Source organism: Stigmatopora nigra, chromosome 4, assembly GCF_051989575.1.
Source record: "Stigmatopora nigra isolate UIUO_SnigA chromosome 4, RoL_Snig_1.1, whole genome shotgun sequence".
Lineage (NCBI taxonomy): Eukaryota > Metazoa > Chordata > Actinopteri > Syngnathiformes > Syngnathidae > Stigmatopora > Stigmatopora nigra.
Window position 1 is genome coordinate 10,439,984 of NC_135511.1, and position 17,171 is coordinate 10,457,154.

Consider the following 17,171-nt stretch of genomic DNA (forward strand, 5'->3'; position numbering starts at 1 on the left):
TTATTTTCATTGTCCATTCTTTGGTTAGTGCGACTGGATTTTTTATTTATTTTAACATTGTTTGTTTTCGTGTTTGTGTATTAGGCTGGATTCTTACTGCTACAAGTCGTGCCCAGATGGCACCACCGGGGTTCCTGAGAGCATGACATGCACTCCTTGTGAGGACCAGCGGTGTTCCATCTGCGACGAATCACAGTGCTACTGGTGCAACAGGGGATTCTACCTTTTTGGTACTACTTTCCGTCATTACCAGATCCCATGCTGAAAGAACGGTGAGACAAATGTTTGTGTGTGTGTGTAGACGGTAGGTGTGTGGAAGAGTGCCAGACGGGCTACTTTGTTGACGAGGAAGCTGAGGAGTGTGAGGCGTGTCACCGAGCGTGCAAGACATGCGGCGGTCCCAAGTTTGATGACTGTGACTCGTGCCAAGATGAGTTGGTGCTGAAAGATGGAGAGTGCATTAAGGGAACTCAGCTGGGGGCCTGCCCTAGTGGACGCTTTAGGAATGGTAGGACTGAAAGAAAATGTTGATCTCCTTGAACTTTCTTGACTTCTTTTTGTGCTGTGGAATTTTTTGAGCTGTTAGTTTTCTAAAAAGAATTGTTTGGTTGATTTTGTGCTGCCCCCATGAAAAGTGGCATATTGATGCATTGCATGTGGGTTTCATTCCGAGCCACTGCAATCAGTGGATTGCAGTCAGGTGCTACTTTTTTTTCCACAGAAACTTCATTGGTTAAACTGTTTGTGCATGAGCAGTTGGGACCAAAACCTGCAAACACAGTGGCCCTTGACAACCTGTTTTCCCACCCCTGAGTGAAGAGATCAAGCCATTATTGTAGTAACTTTGAATGTGTGTGAATTACAGCACAAGGAGAGTGTGCCCTGTGTCACCATTCTTGTGAGACCTGTTTCAATGCACGTAAAGGCGACTGCCTCTCATGTCACCAAGGTCTGTATGATGTTTTTTTTTTGTCTGCAAATTTTGTCTATGTCTAAAGAGGTATAAAATCAAAGACTATAGTGCCGTGAGCACAGGATAGAGTTGCAATAACTGTAATCACTGAAATCTGGAGATTAACTTTATTAGTGGATTTAAATTGCACTCTTACTGAGTGAGTTCATTCTTCCTAGAGAAACCAAATTCACATATTCAGGTTTGGATGCTAAAAAAATGAATTTCACGATATGATGATAGTTATATTAAACACCAATAGGTCTTATAGTTTAACGAATATTCAGATGTAGAAAAGCCACCCCTGTTCACACCATTCACCATAATGCATAATGGTTCAGTATCATGTGCGAAAGCTTAGCCTTATTTATCCCTTTGTATTTTTGCAGGAGCCTTCCTGACATCGGATCAAACTTGTGTCCCCAGATGTCCCATGTCCACCTTTGTCAATGTCACATCTGGGCGCTGCAATTCCTGTGCCAAGGGCTGCCACGTGTGTCAAAATGCTGACGTGTGCCAGCGGTGCCACTCGGAACTCTACTTGCAAAATGCCGCCTGTGTGCTAGAGTGTGACCGGTAAGTTTTGGTGAGAGAATTTGGGGGCATGTTTTGGGGCTAAGGCAAGAAACTGGACTATCATGGAAAAAAGCTCACCCAGGCAGAGCGAGAACATTCAATCTCCACGTGGATTGAGTGTAGAACTGTGGGACATAGTGATAACCAATCAACCCTGGTGCTGTTTTCATTTGCAGAGGTTTCCCTGAGAGTGGCAAGTGCCATCTGTGCGCTCCCGAATGCGCATCTTGTCATGGCAACGTTTCCTTTTGTCTGAGCTGTGAGCCTGATCACTTCCTATTGGATCACAGCTGTGTGAGTGGCTGTCCGTCAGGCTACTACAGCAAAGACGCACAGTGTCACCGCTGTCCTTCCGACTGTATCCACTGTAATCAGGATGGACTGTGCAACAGTAAGTGCCATTGTCAATATACTACAAATGAGTGGGCAGCAATACCAACACAGGTTACATTATATGGCATATCAACCAATTTGGTGTGTTTTTCATCAGTTTGTGCAGATTACTTTTTCCTCCATGCTGATAAGTGTGTGGACCAGTGCCCTGCTGGCTTTTTCCTCAGCGAGCAGCAGCGCGAGTGCCTTCGTTGCCACACTGACTGCGCCTCATGCGATGGGCCAGACCGCGACGACTGCAAAACGTGCCGGAATCCTAATGCGCGGCACTACAGTGGGGAGTGTCTGCCCCAATGTCCAGTCAGCACCTATTATGAGGAAGCTGATGGAGAATGCAGAGGTATAAATAAAAACGGACAAATACAGTATTTGGTTAATACAAATGGTTGGTATTGTTTGGCCTTTTTAACATGGAAGGGTGGGCTACAACGCACTAAAGTAGTAGTCAAAGTGGCACCAGTGTTAAGCTGGCTCTCTCTAGTGGTATGCCAATATAATTATCAAGTTCATTTCAGTTGTATTCCACTTTAAATGCAAAATATTGACATGTGATGTCTCTTTTGAAATTTTTAATAACAATTTTGAAGTTTAATCGGACTGATGCAAATTTAATCAGAGAAGATGTAGAGGTTGAGCGTGTTTTTCTTGTGCATGCAGATTGCGACCTCTCTTGCCTGAGGTGTTCGGGCAACGAGCCGTCGTCGTGCCTCGCCTGCAGACCGGAGCACCGCCTTGATGCTCGAGGCCACTGCATGTGGTATAGCCAGTGTTCTCACAACTCCTACATGGACACCGACGGGCAATGCCGGGCGTGCCACACCACCTGCCACCACTGCTCGAGCGGCGCGGGCCCGGACCACTGCCTAGGCTGCGATCCGCCGCGCTTCCTCCTCAGTGAGTCCGTCGAACGACACCGAACCCCAAAAAATCTCTGTTGACTTTTTCTTTTTTTTTTCCAGATTCCACGTGTGTGACACAGTGTCCTATCGGTTACTACGCCAATGAAAAGGAAGAGCGCACTTGTGAGCGATGCCACTCTAGCTGCGCCTCGTGCACCGGTCGCCACAGTTTACAGTGCGTCGCCTGTCAACCAGATTTTTTCCGGCATGGCAGCAGCTGCGTAGAAAGCTGCCCCGAGAGGTCAGCAGTACATTCTTTTTCTCCTTTTATGTGGTTGCATAGGATTGCAAAGGATACTTAGTCTCCATAGCAAATTGGTTGACTTTTGGCCCCACAACCAGAGGCGGGGAGACCTAAGAACCTTTAACTTGACTTACTTCATTTTTGCCAGCTTAAGTCTGGATTTGACTGCGGTTGAGAATGATGAAGGACGTTCTAGCACAGGCTCACGTCACCTCTCATTTTCAGTCATTTTGGGAACAGCAGCAGCATGGCTTGTCAGCGCTGCGATCCTGCCTGCAGTCAGTGTCGTGGGCCCGCCGACACCGACTGCCTAAACTGTCGGGAAGGCTACGTCTACATGAAGCAGCAAGGCCGCTGCCTGAAGAATTGCCCGACAGGATACTTTCATCACAGCTGGAGTCATACCTGCCTCAAGTGCCACCCCACTTGCAAGACCTGCACAGGTTTGTAATCTCCTCTCATAAGAAGGACTCAATGGAAAGTTTCCAACTGTGTAGTCCTGTACAGTAATAGTAACCCTTGTTTTTGGCAGCGTTTCATTTTTTACGGAATATCTAAAAAAACGGGGGGAATACTGCGGAAATATTTTTCACAGTAAAACCCTGTTTTTCATGGCCTTAAAGTTTTCAAGGTTTTTTTCTCTTTTTAATCCTATATAAGGATATACTTTTAAGTGGTCATATAAAGCAATAATGTATGCATTCACTATAGTTTTATCTACATTTTGTGAATTATTTCACCATCTTTTGTTTCTTAGGTAGGTCATAAATAAATGACAACGTGTATACTATAATGAATGTGAAGGTCTAAAGTGATTATATATTGATTAGGGCTAATTATATTAAAGTGTAACTGTGTTTTCCTCCAGGTGTTGGTGGTACCTCCTGTCAATCATGTTACCCCGGCTACCGGCTGATAGGCTCCAGCATTTGTGAATCGCGCTGTCAGATTGGCTTTTATTTAGCCTCTCAGGTCTTTGCCTTCTTTAGATAACTTGACCGGCATCTTTATCCGAGCTCCAACTTTTCTTCCCTACCTCTCTCCCAATTGTAGGAGCCGTCGAACTTCGGCGACGCGCTTGATTGCCGGCCGTGCGAGCGCTCCTGCCTGGGTTGTCGAGGACCAGGCGCCTGGAACTGCACCGACTGTCCCGCTTCACAGATGTTGAGTGACGACGGACGCTGCCTCAGCTGCTGCCACGACCGGGAGCTGTCCGCCGGCCCGGCCATTGGATGGCAGTGCTGCGACTGTGACGCCTCTCTGGGTAAGTCACAAAACATGCTTTATTAGGAACACCTCAAAGCAAGCCTAAGAAATAGTATAAATCGCATAATGCATGCAAGTAGGCCAAATTTGAAGCCCACATTTTATCACAGATTATTTTATTAATTGAAAATAAGTCAGACAGATCCTGGTTGTAATTTTATGTTTAAATGTACGATCAAAATCAATTTATGATTTAGGTGTATACAGTGTGTATCTTTCAAACATAGTAAGTAAATAAAAGTAGTTTTCTGAATCCTTCAAAAGACTTAATTCTCACTTCTGACTTTAAAGTAATCATTTTTTCATTTTCTTTATTGGGTCTAAGTGGAAGAGATTCATTTTTAAATTATAGTGTAGGTTTTTCAGATTTATCATAATGCGTCTTGAGGGTACTAAAAATAACTATAAATTAGATTGATAATTTCCTTATGAAACAAGTTCAGTGAGGTAAAGTTCCTGATAGTTTAATTTTCAGCATGTTCTTTTTTGGTACTTTACATTCTAGTGAGCCAGATGTCATTTGGTAATAAAAGAGAGATTTAATATATTTTGGATATTTCCGGAAAACAAGTTCTCTATTCATTGTCAACTTAGGCTTATACCACACAGCCGTATAACTTACAGTGGTCAGGTAACCTTTCCAAAGATGAAACTCAGGGATTTTATTTGTCTTTCTAGAGGAGTGCATCCTGTCTGTCAACTTTGTGCAGAGAGACGCGTCCGACTTGGACAGGGAAAATGGCAATGCTGCCAAAACGGTGACCACCATTTGCGTTCTCCTGATTGTAGCGGTCGGGGCTGCCGTCTTCATCTTCACCCACGCACGATCCACCACGTCGCTCGGCATGACTCCTACCCAAAAGCCCAAAAGTGGCAATGGCTACGAGAAGCTCGATGACCACGAAGGTGAGGGAAATGCAAAGGAGCAAGTTGATGTGTCCTCTTTCGGACAGTACAGCGACAGAATGTTCGTGGCAGAGGATGGTGACCATGATGATGAAGAAGGCATTGTGTACATGGGTAAAGATGGCACCGTTTACAGGAAGTTCAAATACGGCTTTTTGGGGGACGAAGAGGAGGACATTGAGATGGAGTATGATGATGAGAGCTACACTTATACATGACCTCTTTCTCACCCGAGCTTCCATGAAGGGCATGCTGTTTTACATGAAAAAAACTTCAACATTGTAAAATGCTCTTCAATGGCAACATCATATTTTATAGAAATGTCCAAATAGCAATTTTCCAGGAGAAAAAAAACATTTCGATACATTCATCATTAGAGCAGATTTATTGGAGGAAATGTGAAACAGATGGAGGGCAGGAATTTCAACATTACATAATTACAATAGCGCTTCCAGTTATTATTTTTTTTATACAAAACATTTTTTTTCCTGAAAAACAAAGCGCACAATATGTTGACACTTCCATGCCTGGTCGTAAGGTGAATCTCATATTCACAAGTAATTTATATACATCTCTAAATTTTATAATTTATCCACTAATAGTACACAGAAAACAATGAAGTGATTGATTGGCAAAATGAAAACCAAAATAATGTGTCTCTACCAACTAAAAGACAGGACTTTTGAGCTTCCATTAATGTTTCATAATCCTGAGCTCGCAACATAGGAGGGTTCAAGTTACTGGCTAAACTGAGCAAAGCCTTTTTAGTTTCAGCTGTGATGTAATGTTGGTCTTTGGTAGAAGCAGTTTGTCGTTTTTGATATTTTTTATTTGAGCCCTCACCCTGCTTAAAGTGTGTAAAGATGTAAATCCACAGAGGGAAAGGTCTCATTGTAATTTGAAAAAAAATTATATATGTGGTAAGAGTTTTTCCTTGAAAGAATGACCATGTATAGTTAGGCTATATTCCTTGAAGAAAAATGACCATATATAGTAAGGCTATTTTTCTTAAATAAATGATCATGTATACTTAGACTTTTTGTCTTGGAAAAAATGACCACGTATACTACTGAATATGCTCTGGGAGTGAAAAGAGACAAAACAACAAATACCACTGCTAAATCCTGTAGAGTGGTGGCTCAGTGGCTAAGTCATCAGTCTTCCACCTCATTGGTCTTGGGTTCAAATCCAAGTGCATGCAAAGGTTTTCCCAATATTATTCAGGTAAATGAATGAGACAAAAGTACACGTACTACTGCTTTCTCTCACAGGGTGGTGGCCCAGTGGTTAAGTCATCAGTCTCCCACATCTGAGGACCTGGGTTCAAATCCCAGTGCAGACAAATATTTTCCCATTATTTTCAGGTAAATGAATGAGACAAAAGTACAAGTACTACCACTTTCTCTCACAGGGTGGTGGCCCAGTGGTTAAGTCATCAGTCTCCCATATCTGAGGACCTGGGTTCAAATCCCAGTGCAGGCAAAGATTTTCCCAAAATTGTTCAGTTAAAAGAATAAGTTCTAATGTCTAAGTGTCTAACTAAATAAGTATTCAGTGGTGGATGAAACATTTAGTCAAAAAAATGACTAAGTGTTTACGCCCATTTCCTTGGATAAAACGTTTCAACACCCATGTATAAGTGGGGCACGAGTTGGTGTAGTGGGTTGCACACTCGCCTTTGCACGGAGAGAACGTGAGTTCGCTTCCCGGTGTCGGCGGTTCACTGACCAAGCAAGCGGTCGAGGGTCGGCCGAAGGCCGACCCGAGAACGCCTTTCGCACAGACAGGTCCCTCCAACATTCTTCCGAACTGCCGAAGGCAGTTCGGAATATAACCTTTTGCTGAAAAGTATGACTAAGTGTTTAATATAAATTAAAAAGTTTTTTTCTTTTTTTTTCTTCTTGTTCCATTTTTTCTTTTTTTTCTTCTTGTTCCCTTCCATTTACTGTGTTCTTTCCAATTATTTTCAGCCAAAGGACGACAGCGAGAATCGAACCCAGGTCTCCCAGACGGGAGTCCAGTGATCTAACCTCTGCGCCAACCAAGTGACTACACCTTTCTTTGTAATCATTTGAGTGTCTTTCCAAGAAGTACACAGAAACAACTAAGTGAAAATGTGTGCCGACAGCGGGAATCGAACCCAGGTCTCCCAGACGGGAGTCCAGTGATCTAACCTCTGCGCCAACCAAGTGACTACACCTTTCTTTGTAATCATTTGAGTGTCTTTCCAAGAAGTACACAGAAACAACTAAGTGAAAATGTGTACTGACCAAGAATCGAACCCAGGTCCCCTGGACGGGAGTCCAGTGAACTAACCTCTGCACCAACCAAGTGACTACACTTTTCTTTGTAATCATTTAAGTGTCTTGACAAGAAGTACACAGAAACAACTAAGGGAAAATATGTCACAACCGGGATTTGAACCCAGGTCTCCCACGCGAGAGTCCAGTGATCTAACCTCTGCGCCACAATTTGGCTACACTTCCCTTCGTCGTCATTTGAGGGTCTTGCCTGCAAATACACAGAAACAACTAAGTGAAAATGTGTCAAAACCGGGATTTGAACCCAGGTCTCCCACACGGGAGTCAGGTGAGTTAACCTCTATGCCACGAATTGGCCACACTTCACCATGTCATTGTCAAAAATACAGATTTTCGGGAAAGACATTTTGTAGGTTTTCACTTTTTGTAGCCATTTGTTGGGGCCATCAACATGAACCAACTAAAGACTTTTAAGGGGAGAAATATACTTTATCAAGGATAACTTTGAAATAAAAAATAAAGCGGCATTTTCTTGCAAAAAAAAAGATACATTTTGAAAACTGAAACTTTTATAGGAACAAAAATCTGTCGCTTTTCAACCACATTTGGCACAATTTCGTCTTTGCGATCCAATTGTTCTGACGTTTAAAAGAGGCAAATTTGAGCACCCACTAAGACCAATGTTGGGACTACCATTAGGACAATGGATGGGAAATGCAAAAATAATGCTTTAAACTTCTGTTTGTGTAGATGAATCATTTTGCATTGCGCCACTTGATACACGCTGCCTTACTGAGCTTCTGCATGTGTATAATAACCCTGTGCGGAAGAAAGAACGCACAATTAGAGCATACTGGAAGTAATACAAAAGAATCGAAACTAAAGATGCTATTTTGGTTGGGCGTCACCACAGCAACAGTCACGCCATCTCCTGCGTCAGTGTCCATTGATGAATGTAGGTGAAGCGGAGGGAGGGGGTGAGGAGGCCGTAGAAGAGGAAGCGGAATGACCAGTGAAGAAATTGTCATCGCAGAGCTTGAGGTGCTCGGGTCGCTCCAGCTGCACCTTGGCCTCCGAGATGTCCTCGTTGATGGCGGCGATCAGAGCCTCTGAAAGAAAGAGTGGCAGAAATGTTCGAATATACATACAGATATACACAAAATATTACTATTTGGACTGCGATTGGATGGCCACTGATTCAGAATGTCCCCCGCCTCTGGCCCGGAGTTGGCTGGGATAGGCTCCAGCACCCCCCGCCCACCCTAATGAGGATAAAGCGGTTAAGAAAATGAGATGAGAGATCAGATTATAATTTGGATCTGGGAACGTCAAACAACTTTGTTTTTCAACTCTTTCAATTTTGACTTTTTGGGGGGGGGGGGTGGATTAAAAAAATATATATATATTTCAACGGCTCATTTTCATTTCAGGCAAATTGAGTGCTTGCCGTGAAAGGGATTTTAAAAGACTGCACAATTCTTTCCAATCTGGGGAAGAAAAAAATGGGTGCCAGATAAGTATAGAAGACTGAAGTCTTATTTACTGAAACAAGCAGACTATTGATTATTTTTTTTAAATCATTACAACCCAGAAAATTCACTATTTGTACTATTTGTGACCGTGTGTGTGTGTGAGAGTTCACCCAGTGAGTCGTAGCTTCTCTCGGGACGGATGTATCCCACCATGACCACGCTGAGGGTTTCTCCATAGAAGTCTTCTTTGAACTTGTGGATCACATGAGTCTCCTAGCAGAACAGAAGCAAAAACGTTATTAAAGCGTGGCACGCCACAAAATCGCACTGTGCAGCTGACGCAAATTGACCCTTGGCTTCAGGCTCAGCTGGAATGGGAATGATCAAATACTTACTGGTTGGCATGAATGTGTGCTCTATATGATCTTAGTCAGTAAATTAGCAATGTTGGACCCAAATAAATTTCTATCTATTTGCAACCTACCATGGACTTTTTGGTGTTCTTGTAGTAGGGGTTCCAGCCAATACTCATCACCATCTTGTGCAGGTCGCCGTTACCCACGCAGGCCCAGCCATAGTAGATTCCCGTGCTGATGTCGGCTGGCAGGTGCTCCACCACGCAGGCGGGGAAGTTGGCTAAAATTTAAAAAGATAACATTCGCCACTTGTTACAATGCACATAGAGGTTGCTGATGCCTCTCTATGACATCCACCAGAAAAATGTCCTTTTTGCGAGGATAATGCAAAGAATCGATGAAAACAGCGTTGTTTACGAACCGCGTTACGTAAGGGCAAATAAAAAGATAGCTTGTCGTTAATCAGCAACTACAATGGAACACTCACTTTTAAAGATAGATGCGAGTTGGCTTAGATGCCGAAGTATGTAAACACAGTTGTCATTGAATACAATAAACACTTTAGCAATTGTTGACAACTAAAGTTTGATGAACTCCACAAATAATTTGAAAATATTTTGTAAACATTTTTCAAGATTTTTGGGATACTGTATACTACCAGAATACAGCAATATATCACTCATCGGCCTTGTACAAGAGTAAACATGTTTTGACAGTAAAACCTTGGTCATATCTTTTTCTATCAAAATCCAGTAGAAAAAGACATGACTAACATTGACTAACAGGGGTGGAGAGCAAGTTAGACAAAGAGCAAAGATTTGAAACTTTGAATTAAAGAGCCACACAACACAGTGCCTGGCAAAATAGACACACACAATTAAAACCATATTTTACACCATAATACTTTGTTCCCCTTACTTATTATTTGTTTTGAATGGGCCCTGATGAATGTGTGTTTTAAAGAAAAGACTTGAAACAAAGAGAAACATGAAATACTAAATATTATAAGGATCAAAGAGCCACATTTGGCTAGAGAGCACCCCTGTAATAGGTGATTTGTAGTGTGAAAAACACTATTAATTTGCTTGAGGTTTTAGTTTTGGCAGGAGGCTCAAGATTTGTCAGTCGACTTTTTAGCATATTTTAGAACACATTGAAAATGTATTCAATTTCAATGTCATGTTAATACTTGTCCATGTATGTACTGTTTGGTAACAAAACCTGATAAATCATGGAGGAAGTATCCGTTTGGTCTAGTCAAAAAGTGTAGACTAAATCAAAGATAAGGACGAGTACCTGTGGGAATCCCGAGTTCTTTGCTGCCTCTGCCGAAGCCTCGAACGACCTCTCCCCGGCAGAAGTACGGCAGACTCTTCATTCCTTGCTGGGGGTTAGATAAAGAGCCCAATCGCACGGGTGACCTCCAACGCCACAAGCCGAGAACCGGCCTAAAGAGGCTTTCTTGACACGGACAGACCCCGATCGATCGATCGAACGGCCACCGTAGATTCCGATTCTAAATGATGTCTCGCCGAGTGTAAATGAACACTCCAGCGGACAAGTATCGGGTCACAACCGGCTAAGTTCACCTGTTATGCGGCTAGCGGTGTTAGCATTAGCACGTTATCTAATGACACCAATAAACAGGGAGATCTATTGAAATAAATAACGGGGTTTAGTTGTACAAGTTGTCCGCGTCAAGAAGGTTAGTCAGTCCTCAGTGATTCGCCGAGATCTACAGATGACACCGGCTCGGGGCTTTTAACCGAGAATCCCGGAACATGTTCATGTGACGTCGGTAGAATTTTTGTTTCCAGCGTCTTGCGTGGTTGCGTCATCAACCACGTGGACGCGCATGATGCCTTCAAGTGATGTAGGAAAATTAACAATTTATCATTACCTGCAGGCATTTGCATTGAATCCAATTTTCCAGTGGATTTTTTTATGATTCATAACATTCTATTTCAAGGAGAAGAGCCTCAAAGGTTATATCAAACAGCACTAATTGGCCTTTTATGCTCTGCGGTGATTGGTTATTTGCTGCCTCCAGACTGGAAGGCAAATCCACGCACATGACTTCATTCAATGAAGTGATACATTTCAACTTCATACAAGTACTGCATTCGTACAATATTTAATAAAAAGAAATACTTGTGCGTGTGGATAAATAGCTCGTTAAACTAATTTACTATGGAGTGCTGAGCATTTTGTTATCATATAGGTTTTGTCATAAGTATCCTTTTATACATTATTTGTGCTCAAACGTTTTTTTCAAATGTATATCTTTTTTGACTTATTACAAACGTAAATGTCATTAAATTACCTTTTATTTTTTATTTATTTGGTTTGTACTCTGAAGTTATTCAAAGTAAGTTTTGTACTTTAGTTTGAATTGTTGAAAATCATTCAAAGAAACCTTTGTTTTGTGCAGAATACATCTCAAATTGCATTCTAAAATATCAGACATGTAAAAACGCTTTCGGAAATAAATATTAGTATCGGTCCGAGATTTGTTTTTCTATTTTATAGTCAGTATACTTTAGTGCGCATTTGTTGACCTGTTGGCTATTCCCCGATAACACCACAAGAGGGCAGGTTCTGCAACGTGTGCCCCCCAATTGCTTAACATTTTATGACTAGTTATGACGAAATCCAAATAGAATCGGAATATAATCAGTCATTTGGTAATAAAAATTGAAAACCCTTTGCAGGATAATAATATTGATAGGTCCACAAAGACATACAATACACATTTTTGTGCAGACTATCTTGCCAAATCCTCACAACCTGACAGAACATCTTTGCTTTAAAGGGAAACTCACTGATTTCTAATACAAAAGTTTATTTTAATTACATAAGCAGGAACTTAGCATAGGAAGAAAACAGTCGTTTCAAAGGAATGCTATATACACTCAGAGTATTCGGGGAAGTGACAGAGGAAAGGGTTTGGTCCTTTTTGTGGGCTGCACACACACACACATGCATGCACATGCACAAACTCGACACACACTGAAGCCCTCTCTGAACTCACCCACGAGGGAACGAAACCATGGAGGAGCTGAGTTAGTTTCAGCGACACGCACACATGAGCACGCAAACAGAAGGTCTGAGGCCCAATTGGTCGACGTTTCTCCGCCCCACTGCAGCACTCTCTTAGAGGTCTGCTGCAGCACTCTGCTCCAGGGAACTAGAAAATCCTCAGAGTGAGACGTTTCCCTCTTATTTCTATTTTGGGCCCAAACATTTGAGGGTCAAATTTCCCAGTGTTTTCAAACACACTAAAGTATGGCGAAGTGCTCATGTCCGCTCTGTGTGGATACAAACAACATTAGGTCCTATAAGACGATGCCTCAATTTATATCCTACTGGGATAAGAATATGTAAAAAACTAGTAAGCAAAGATGCAGAAACTTTCGACCTAGTTGCTCTGCCAGGCCCCGTGCTTAGCCAGCCATGAGACGCAGGCCACAGCTAAAGGAATTTGGAAAGTACTCTTCCGGCAGCCCCCCCTCCTCCTCCCTTTGGCCAAAACCCCAACCCCAAACAGGAAGACATGCTTTAACCGGTCACCTCCCAAGTGAGCTAGAAATTCACATGGCGAGGTTTGCTGTATTGGGTAAAATGCAAACATGGAATACACTAAATGCCCCAAGGAGTAATTTTTAAATCAAGCTACTTTTAATGCTGTATATGCCAATTATTTAGCACAAGTTTTTGTTTTGTCCAGCCTTATAGGTTGTCTTTGTTACAAATGTATGGCAACAAAAATAATGATTAAAAGTTTTATAAGGCACAATAATTTGTTTCAATTGAGACAAGAAGCACACTGGTTTGTGTCAACACAAAACTAAACTGAAGTGCCTAAATATATTACATTTGCCAACTTTAAAGTAGCTCCTTTTAGAGGCTCAAGAACCTAAATATGTTCACCACTATACCAATGAATCAGCGTACCCAAGGCCTAGTTGAAAATGCTATTCTAACATGCAATGGAACGTTACACTTGTAGTCAAAGTATAGTAAGATTCAGATAACTATATTCTAAATTCAAGTAATTTTACTGCTCAAATAGAGAAATGTTATTACTGTAACATTTATGTACAAATGTTTATGATGTATGACTTATTTGGTAATTCCAGTATAAATCCCTAACATTACTAAGAACTTCAATATGCTGACGTCAATGACAAAAAGAAAATAATATCAGATACTCGCGAGAACTATTCAATGTCAAATCACAGCCAGCCCTGGCAGTTAAAATGGATTTGAAGTCAATCACCATCAGGGGCCAAGAATGAGTTGAATGTGACTTTGTTACCTCTCAAAATTGTTTTTACCAACTTTGTTCTGAGAACTTGGGATAAGAGTACAGTATTCTGCACCACTGCTACGAAAAGAGGCCTATAGGCGTTGGTGACATTTGGTAGAGATCATAAAGGTAAGGCCATTCTTGATCAAGATGTCAGTTTGGTATGTAGTGTATACCACAAGGAAGCTGCATGCAGAGGAGGGAGGCATCGATCACATCAGGGGGAGCTGTTCACTCACCGTCAGCCTAAGAGTAAAAACACACACGAGTGTATCTGCCCACATTCATAAAAGCGAGGGAGGTCCCTAATTCCACAATAGCCTATAGGGCTTCAGGTTCATGTAGGAACCTGTCAGAGGGAAGAAGACACATGTTTATGAATGAACACGCTGCCTCTCTACTCACTCCATTTGCCGGTGCCTCCACACCGCCGTTTGATGTGCATCACCGCATTGGGTGCATTGTCCCCGTCCCCTTCACCGTGTTTACCCGTGTGAACGTTATTATCCCCAAGGTGGAAACGTACGCTTCCCTTTTGACTCATGTTGCGAACGTTTCGGAGCGCGCGAGCCCGCCCGTCGTGATGGTGATGATGATGATGACCAAAGTGCGTCTCGCGAGCCCGCCGCTCGTCGCCAATGTCATGTTTTTGTGCGAACCGCCCCGAGATGACGGTTGCTGCTGTTCCTGCTGCTGCTACGCCGGACGACGCCAGCGGGCATTAGTAGTGGTGAAGCGAGCGGCCATCTGCCAGCGTTGCGAACTCGCAACCCCACCAGCTGCAGTCGCAAAACGCCCTAGCGAGCAGGACATGCATGCAGCTTCTGACGTCTGCGGCCACACTGCGCTGCGAAACCCACAAAGAACCGGGAGCGGAAACAATGCGAACGGAGCCCTGCGACGCCGCCGCACAGGTTTAGCCTTCGCCCGCCGAGACGCCGCGCTCCACAGCACATCGACTCACTTCGGATGACTGCTTGGTGCGTCTATTTCCCCGCCGCGTGGAGGAAAAAAACACGCCGAAAGGGGACTCATGCAGGGGCACTTTAATGCCCCGACATGGCGACGGCAAGAAACGGAAGGGAGCTTTTTACCATATTGGAAACGAGCGCGGATACAGAAAGTAGTGCGGCATGCGGCAGCCAAGAGTACCCGCTAAATCTTTGTGCCGACGTCAAGTGGTTTGAAATTCCTTACAAAAAGCCACAATCGGACGAGGAAGACGGAGTGGCAGAGGAGGAGGAAGACGACGACGAAGAAGAGGAGGAGGACGTGGACGAGGACGTGGATGACGGTGACGGCGGCGGCGGCGTGGGGGAGAATGGGTCAGCGAGCAAGGCGGCGTTGGCGGCGGCTGTGGCGTCGGCATCGGCTAACAGCCTGGCGGCCGGGGGAGCCTGCAACATCATTTTAGTGACTGGGAGCAATGGACTCAAGCACGAAGAGGAGGACAACTCGGAGGAGTGCCACTATTCCACCTCCACTAACTGCTCCGATGCCGCCTCGAACGACTCTGACCTCGATTTCTCCGATTTGGAGGAAGAGGAGGAGGAGCGAGCGAGTTTTCTCGGCTACGATGAAGACTTGTATGAGGACTGCACTTCTCCGGACTTCTGGGGCGAACCGGACCAGGTGATTGCTATTGAGACTTTTAGTGCTTCCAGCGGCCCCCAGCAATCGCTGGGGGACGACGCCGAGCCCCGTGACTATTTCCGGATACTCTTCCCAGATTCGCTTTTTGAACACATGGTGGAACAAACAAACAACTACGCCCTCTATCGGCAAAAGAGGAGCGGCAAAACGGATCCACACTGGCACCCGACCCACGCCAGGGAGATGAGAGCCTACGTGGGCCTCAACATCCTGATGGGCATCAATCAGCTTCCGGAGAGTGCCATGTACTGGGCCAGCGACATCTTTATAGGCAATGCAGGCTTCAAGAAGACCATGACCGTCAGGCGCTTCGAGAAGCTCACTCAGTACCTCCAGCTTTGCGACAGGGAGACGGAACCCGTGCGCGGCGAGCGCGGCTACGATGGCCTCTTCAAGATCAGGCCTCTCCTGGACGTGCTGGAGAACACCATGTGGGACGCCTACACGCCCAACCGCTGTCTGACCATCGACAAGAGCGGCCTCGTGACCAAGGGGCGCTTTCCGCCCACGCACGTCATGCCCTCCAAACCCCTGAAGAAAGGCCTGAGCGTTTGGATGCTGTGCGACTCGCGCTCGGGTTACTGCCACCGGGCCAAGATTCACGTTGGACGGCCCAGCGAGGACCGAGCGCAGTTGCTTCAGGGCTACCGGGTGGTGAGCTCTCTTGTCAGGGGCCTGGAGGGTCAGCATCACCACATCTATATGGGCAGCTCCTTCAATTCGGTGCCCCTCCTCCTTAAACTGCTGAAGACCGGGCTGTACGCCTGCGGGCCGACCCATTCCGGCCGCAAGGGTTTCCCGGAGGTCCTCCGGCCTCGGAATGTGGGCAAGCTTTCACAGGGGGAGTTCTATCAGTGCCAGCGTGGCAACCTGGTTGCCACGGTGACACGGGACATCAAGATAATCAGCTGTCTGTCCACCAACTCCGCACCGGGCATCGTGGGGATCAGTCCAGGGGAGCAGCACAACAGCGAGATGGACGGCGACGGTGACAGCGACAGCATGGAGAGTTCGAGTCCGTCTTTGGGTCTACCCAGACCGCTTCCCTTGCTGCTGTACCAGGAGAACAGGAAGGGAGTGGACCTGTGCGACCAGCTGAGCCAGTGCTACCAAGTGGGCCGGCCGTGCAGAAAGTGGTGGCGCTACTTTCTCTGGTTCTACGTCAACGTGTGCATCGTCAACGCGTACGTCCTCCTGAGGGAGAGCAGAGGAGGCACGCCACCGGCCGGCCTGGACGACAAGGAGTTCACCCAGCGTCACTTCCGGGTGCGGCTGGCCCAACAGCTCATCGGAGACTACCAGGGGGCGAGAGGCATGGAGCGGGCAGCCCGGAAGAGGCACGCCGACTCGCCCGTGGAGTACGGACATCGCCTGGAGCGCATGTCCGAACGCTCGCGACGCTGCCGGAACTGCACCAACAAGGGACTACGGCACGAGAGTGTGTTTGGATGCAAGATATGCAACGTCCACCTTTGCAGAGGAGGCTGTTTCTCTGAATTTCATAAATGAGTTCGTTGAACAAATCTTTTCTCTATAGTTATCATCTCATGTCAAAGGATTCCTTTTACTTTTTTATTTTTATTTTTTAATCTGCTACTTTGTAATTCCAAAGGCCAACACTACAAGTGCACAGTATAGTCGGACACCTTTTTGAGCTAGTTAGAAGTATTACTGCACGCATAGAGACAATAAATGGAGTACTGTATTTGAATTAGTGTAGAATGTTGGGTACATTGCCTTCTTATAACACTGACTGAATCGCCTTGTCAACTTTTGTATTTTCAGGATTTTATATGAATTGAAAATAAAGACACTTTTCTGCAGTCGCATTAGATCTGAGAGTGTTTTGCCATGGAACATGTATCTCTCGTTTTTCCAATAAAC

General features: G+C 44.7%; 2 protein-coding genes across 3 annotated transcripts in view; one reads left to right on the plus strand and one right to left on the minus strand.

Moving 5' to 3' along the window:
- Positions 1-6,265, plus strand: part of LOC144195074 (proprotein convertase subtilisin/kexin type 5-like) — a 46,562-nt gene extending 40,297 nt beyond the window's left edge. The window contains exons 27-38 of the mRNA XM_077714452.1: positions 85-230; positions 302-508; positions 866-949; positions 1,342-1,528; positions 1,705-1,919; positions 2,019-2,261; positions 2,579-2,815; positions 2,881-3,061; positions 3,290-3,507; positions 3,933-4,036; positions 4,118-4,328; positions 5,009-6,265. Of these exons, the coding sequence (XP_077570578.1) occupies positions 85-230; positions 302-508; positions 866-949; positions 1,342-1,528; positions 1,705-1,919; positions 2,019-2,261; positions 2,579-2,815; positions 2,881-3,061; positions 3,290-3,507; positions 3,933-4,036; positions 4,118-4,328; positions 5,009-5,454 (2,479 nt within the window). The 3' untranslated portion in view covers positions 5,455-6,265. The remainder of the gene's footprint in view (positions 1-84; positions 231-301; positions 509-865; positions 950-1,341; positions 1,529-1,704; positions 1,920-2,018; positions 2,262-2,578; positions 2,816-2,880; positions 3,062-3,289; positions 3,508-3,932; positions 4,037-4,117; positions 4,329-5,008) is intronic.
- Positions 5,603-11,162, minus strand: LOC144195073 (riboflavin kinase-like). Of its 2 annotated transcripts, XM_077714451.1 has the most exons (5): positions 10,622-11,162; positions 9,454-9,605; positions 9,140-9,242; positions 8,409-8,606; positions 5,603-8,316 (listed from the first exon to the last, which is right to left on the minus strand). In XM_077714451.1, the coding sequence occupies exons 1-4, from the start codon at positions 10,701-10,703 to the stop codon at positions 8,434-8,436; spliced, it is 510 nt and encodes a 169-aa protein (XP_077570577.1). In that variant the 5' UTR covers positions 10,704-11,162; the 3' UTR covers positions 5,603-8,316; positions 8,409-8,433. The 2 variants fall into 2 exon arrangements, with proteins under 2 accessions (XP_077570577.1, XP_077570576.1); XM_077714450.1 differs by having other exon boundaries at positions 5,603-8,606.
- Positions 11,163-17,171: the final 6,009 nt, after the last annotated feature.

Bases quoted from the DNA above. Each gene is read 5' to 3' on its own strand.
- LOC144195073 (XM_077714451.1), bottom strand. From the start codon at position 10,703: ATGAAGAGTCTGCCGTACTTCTGCCGGGGAGAGGTCGTTCGAGGCTTC. The intron at 9,606-10,621 runs GTACTCGTCCTT...TTTAAATTTTAG, and splicing joins AGAACTCGGGATTCCCACAG to CCAACTTCCCCGCCTGCGTG. The intron at 9,243-9,453 runs GTAGGTTGCAAA...CTGTTCTGCTAG, and splicing joins AGAACACCAAAAAGTCCATG to GAGACTCATGTGATCCACAA.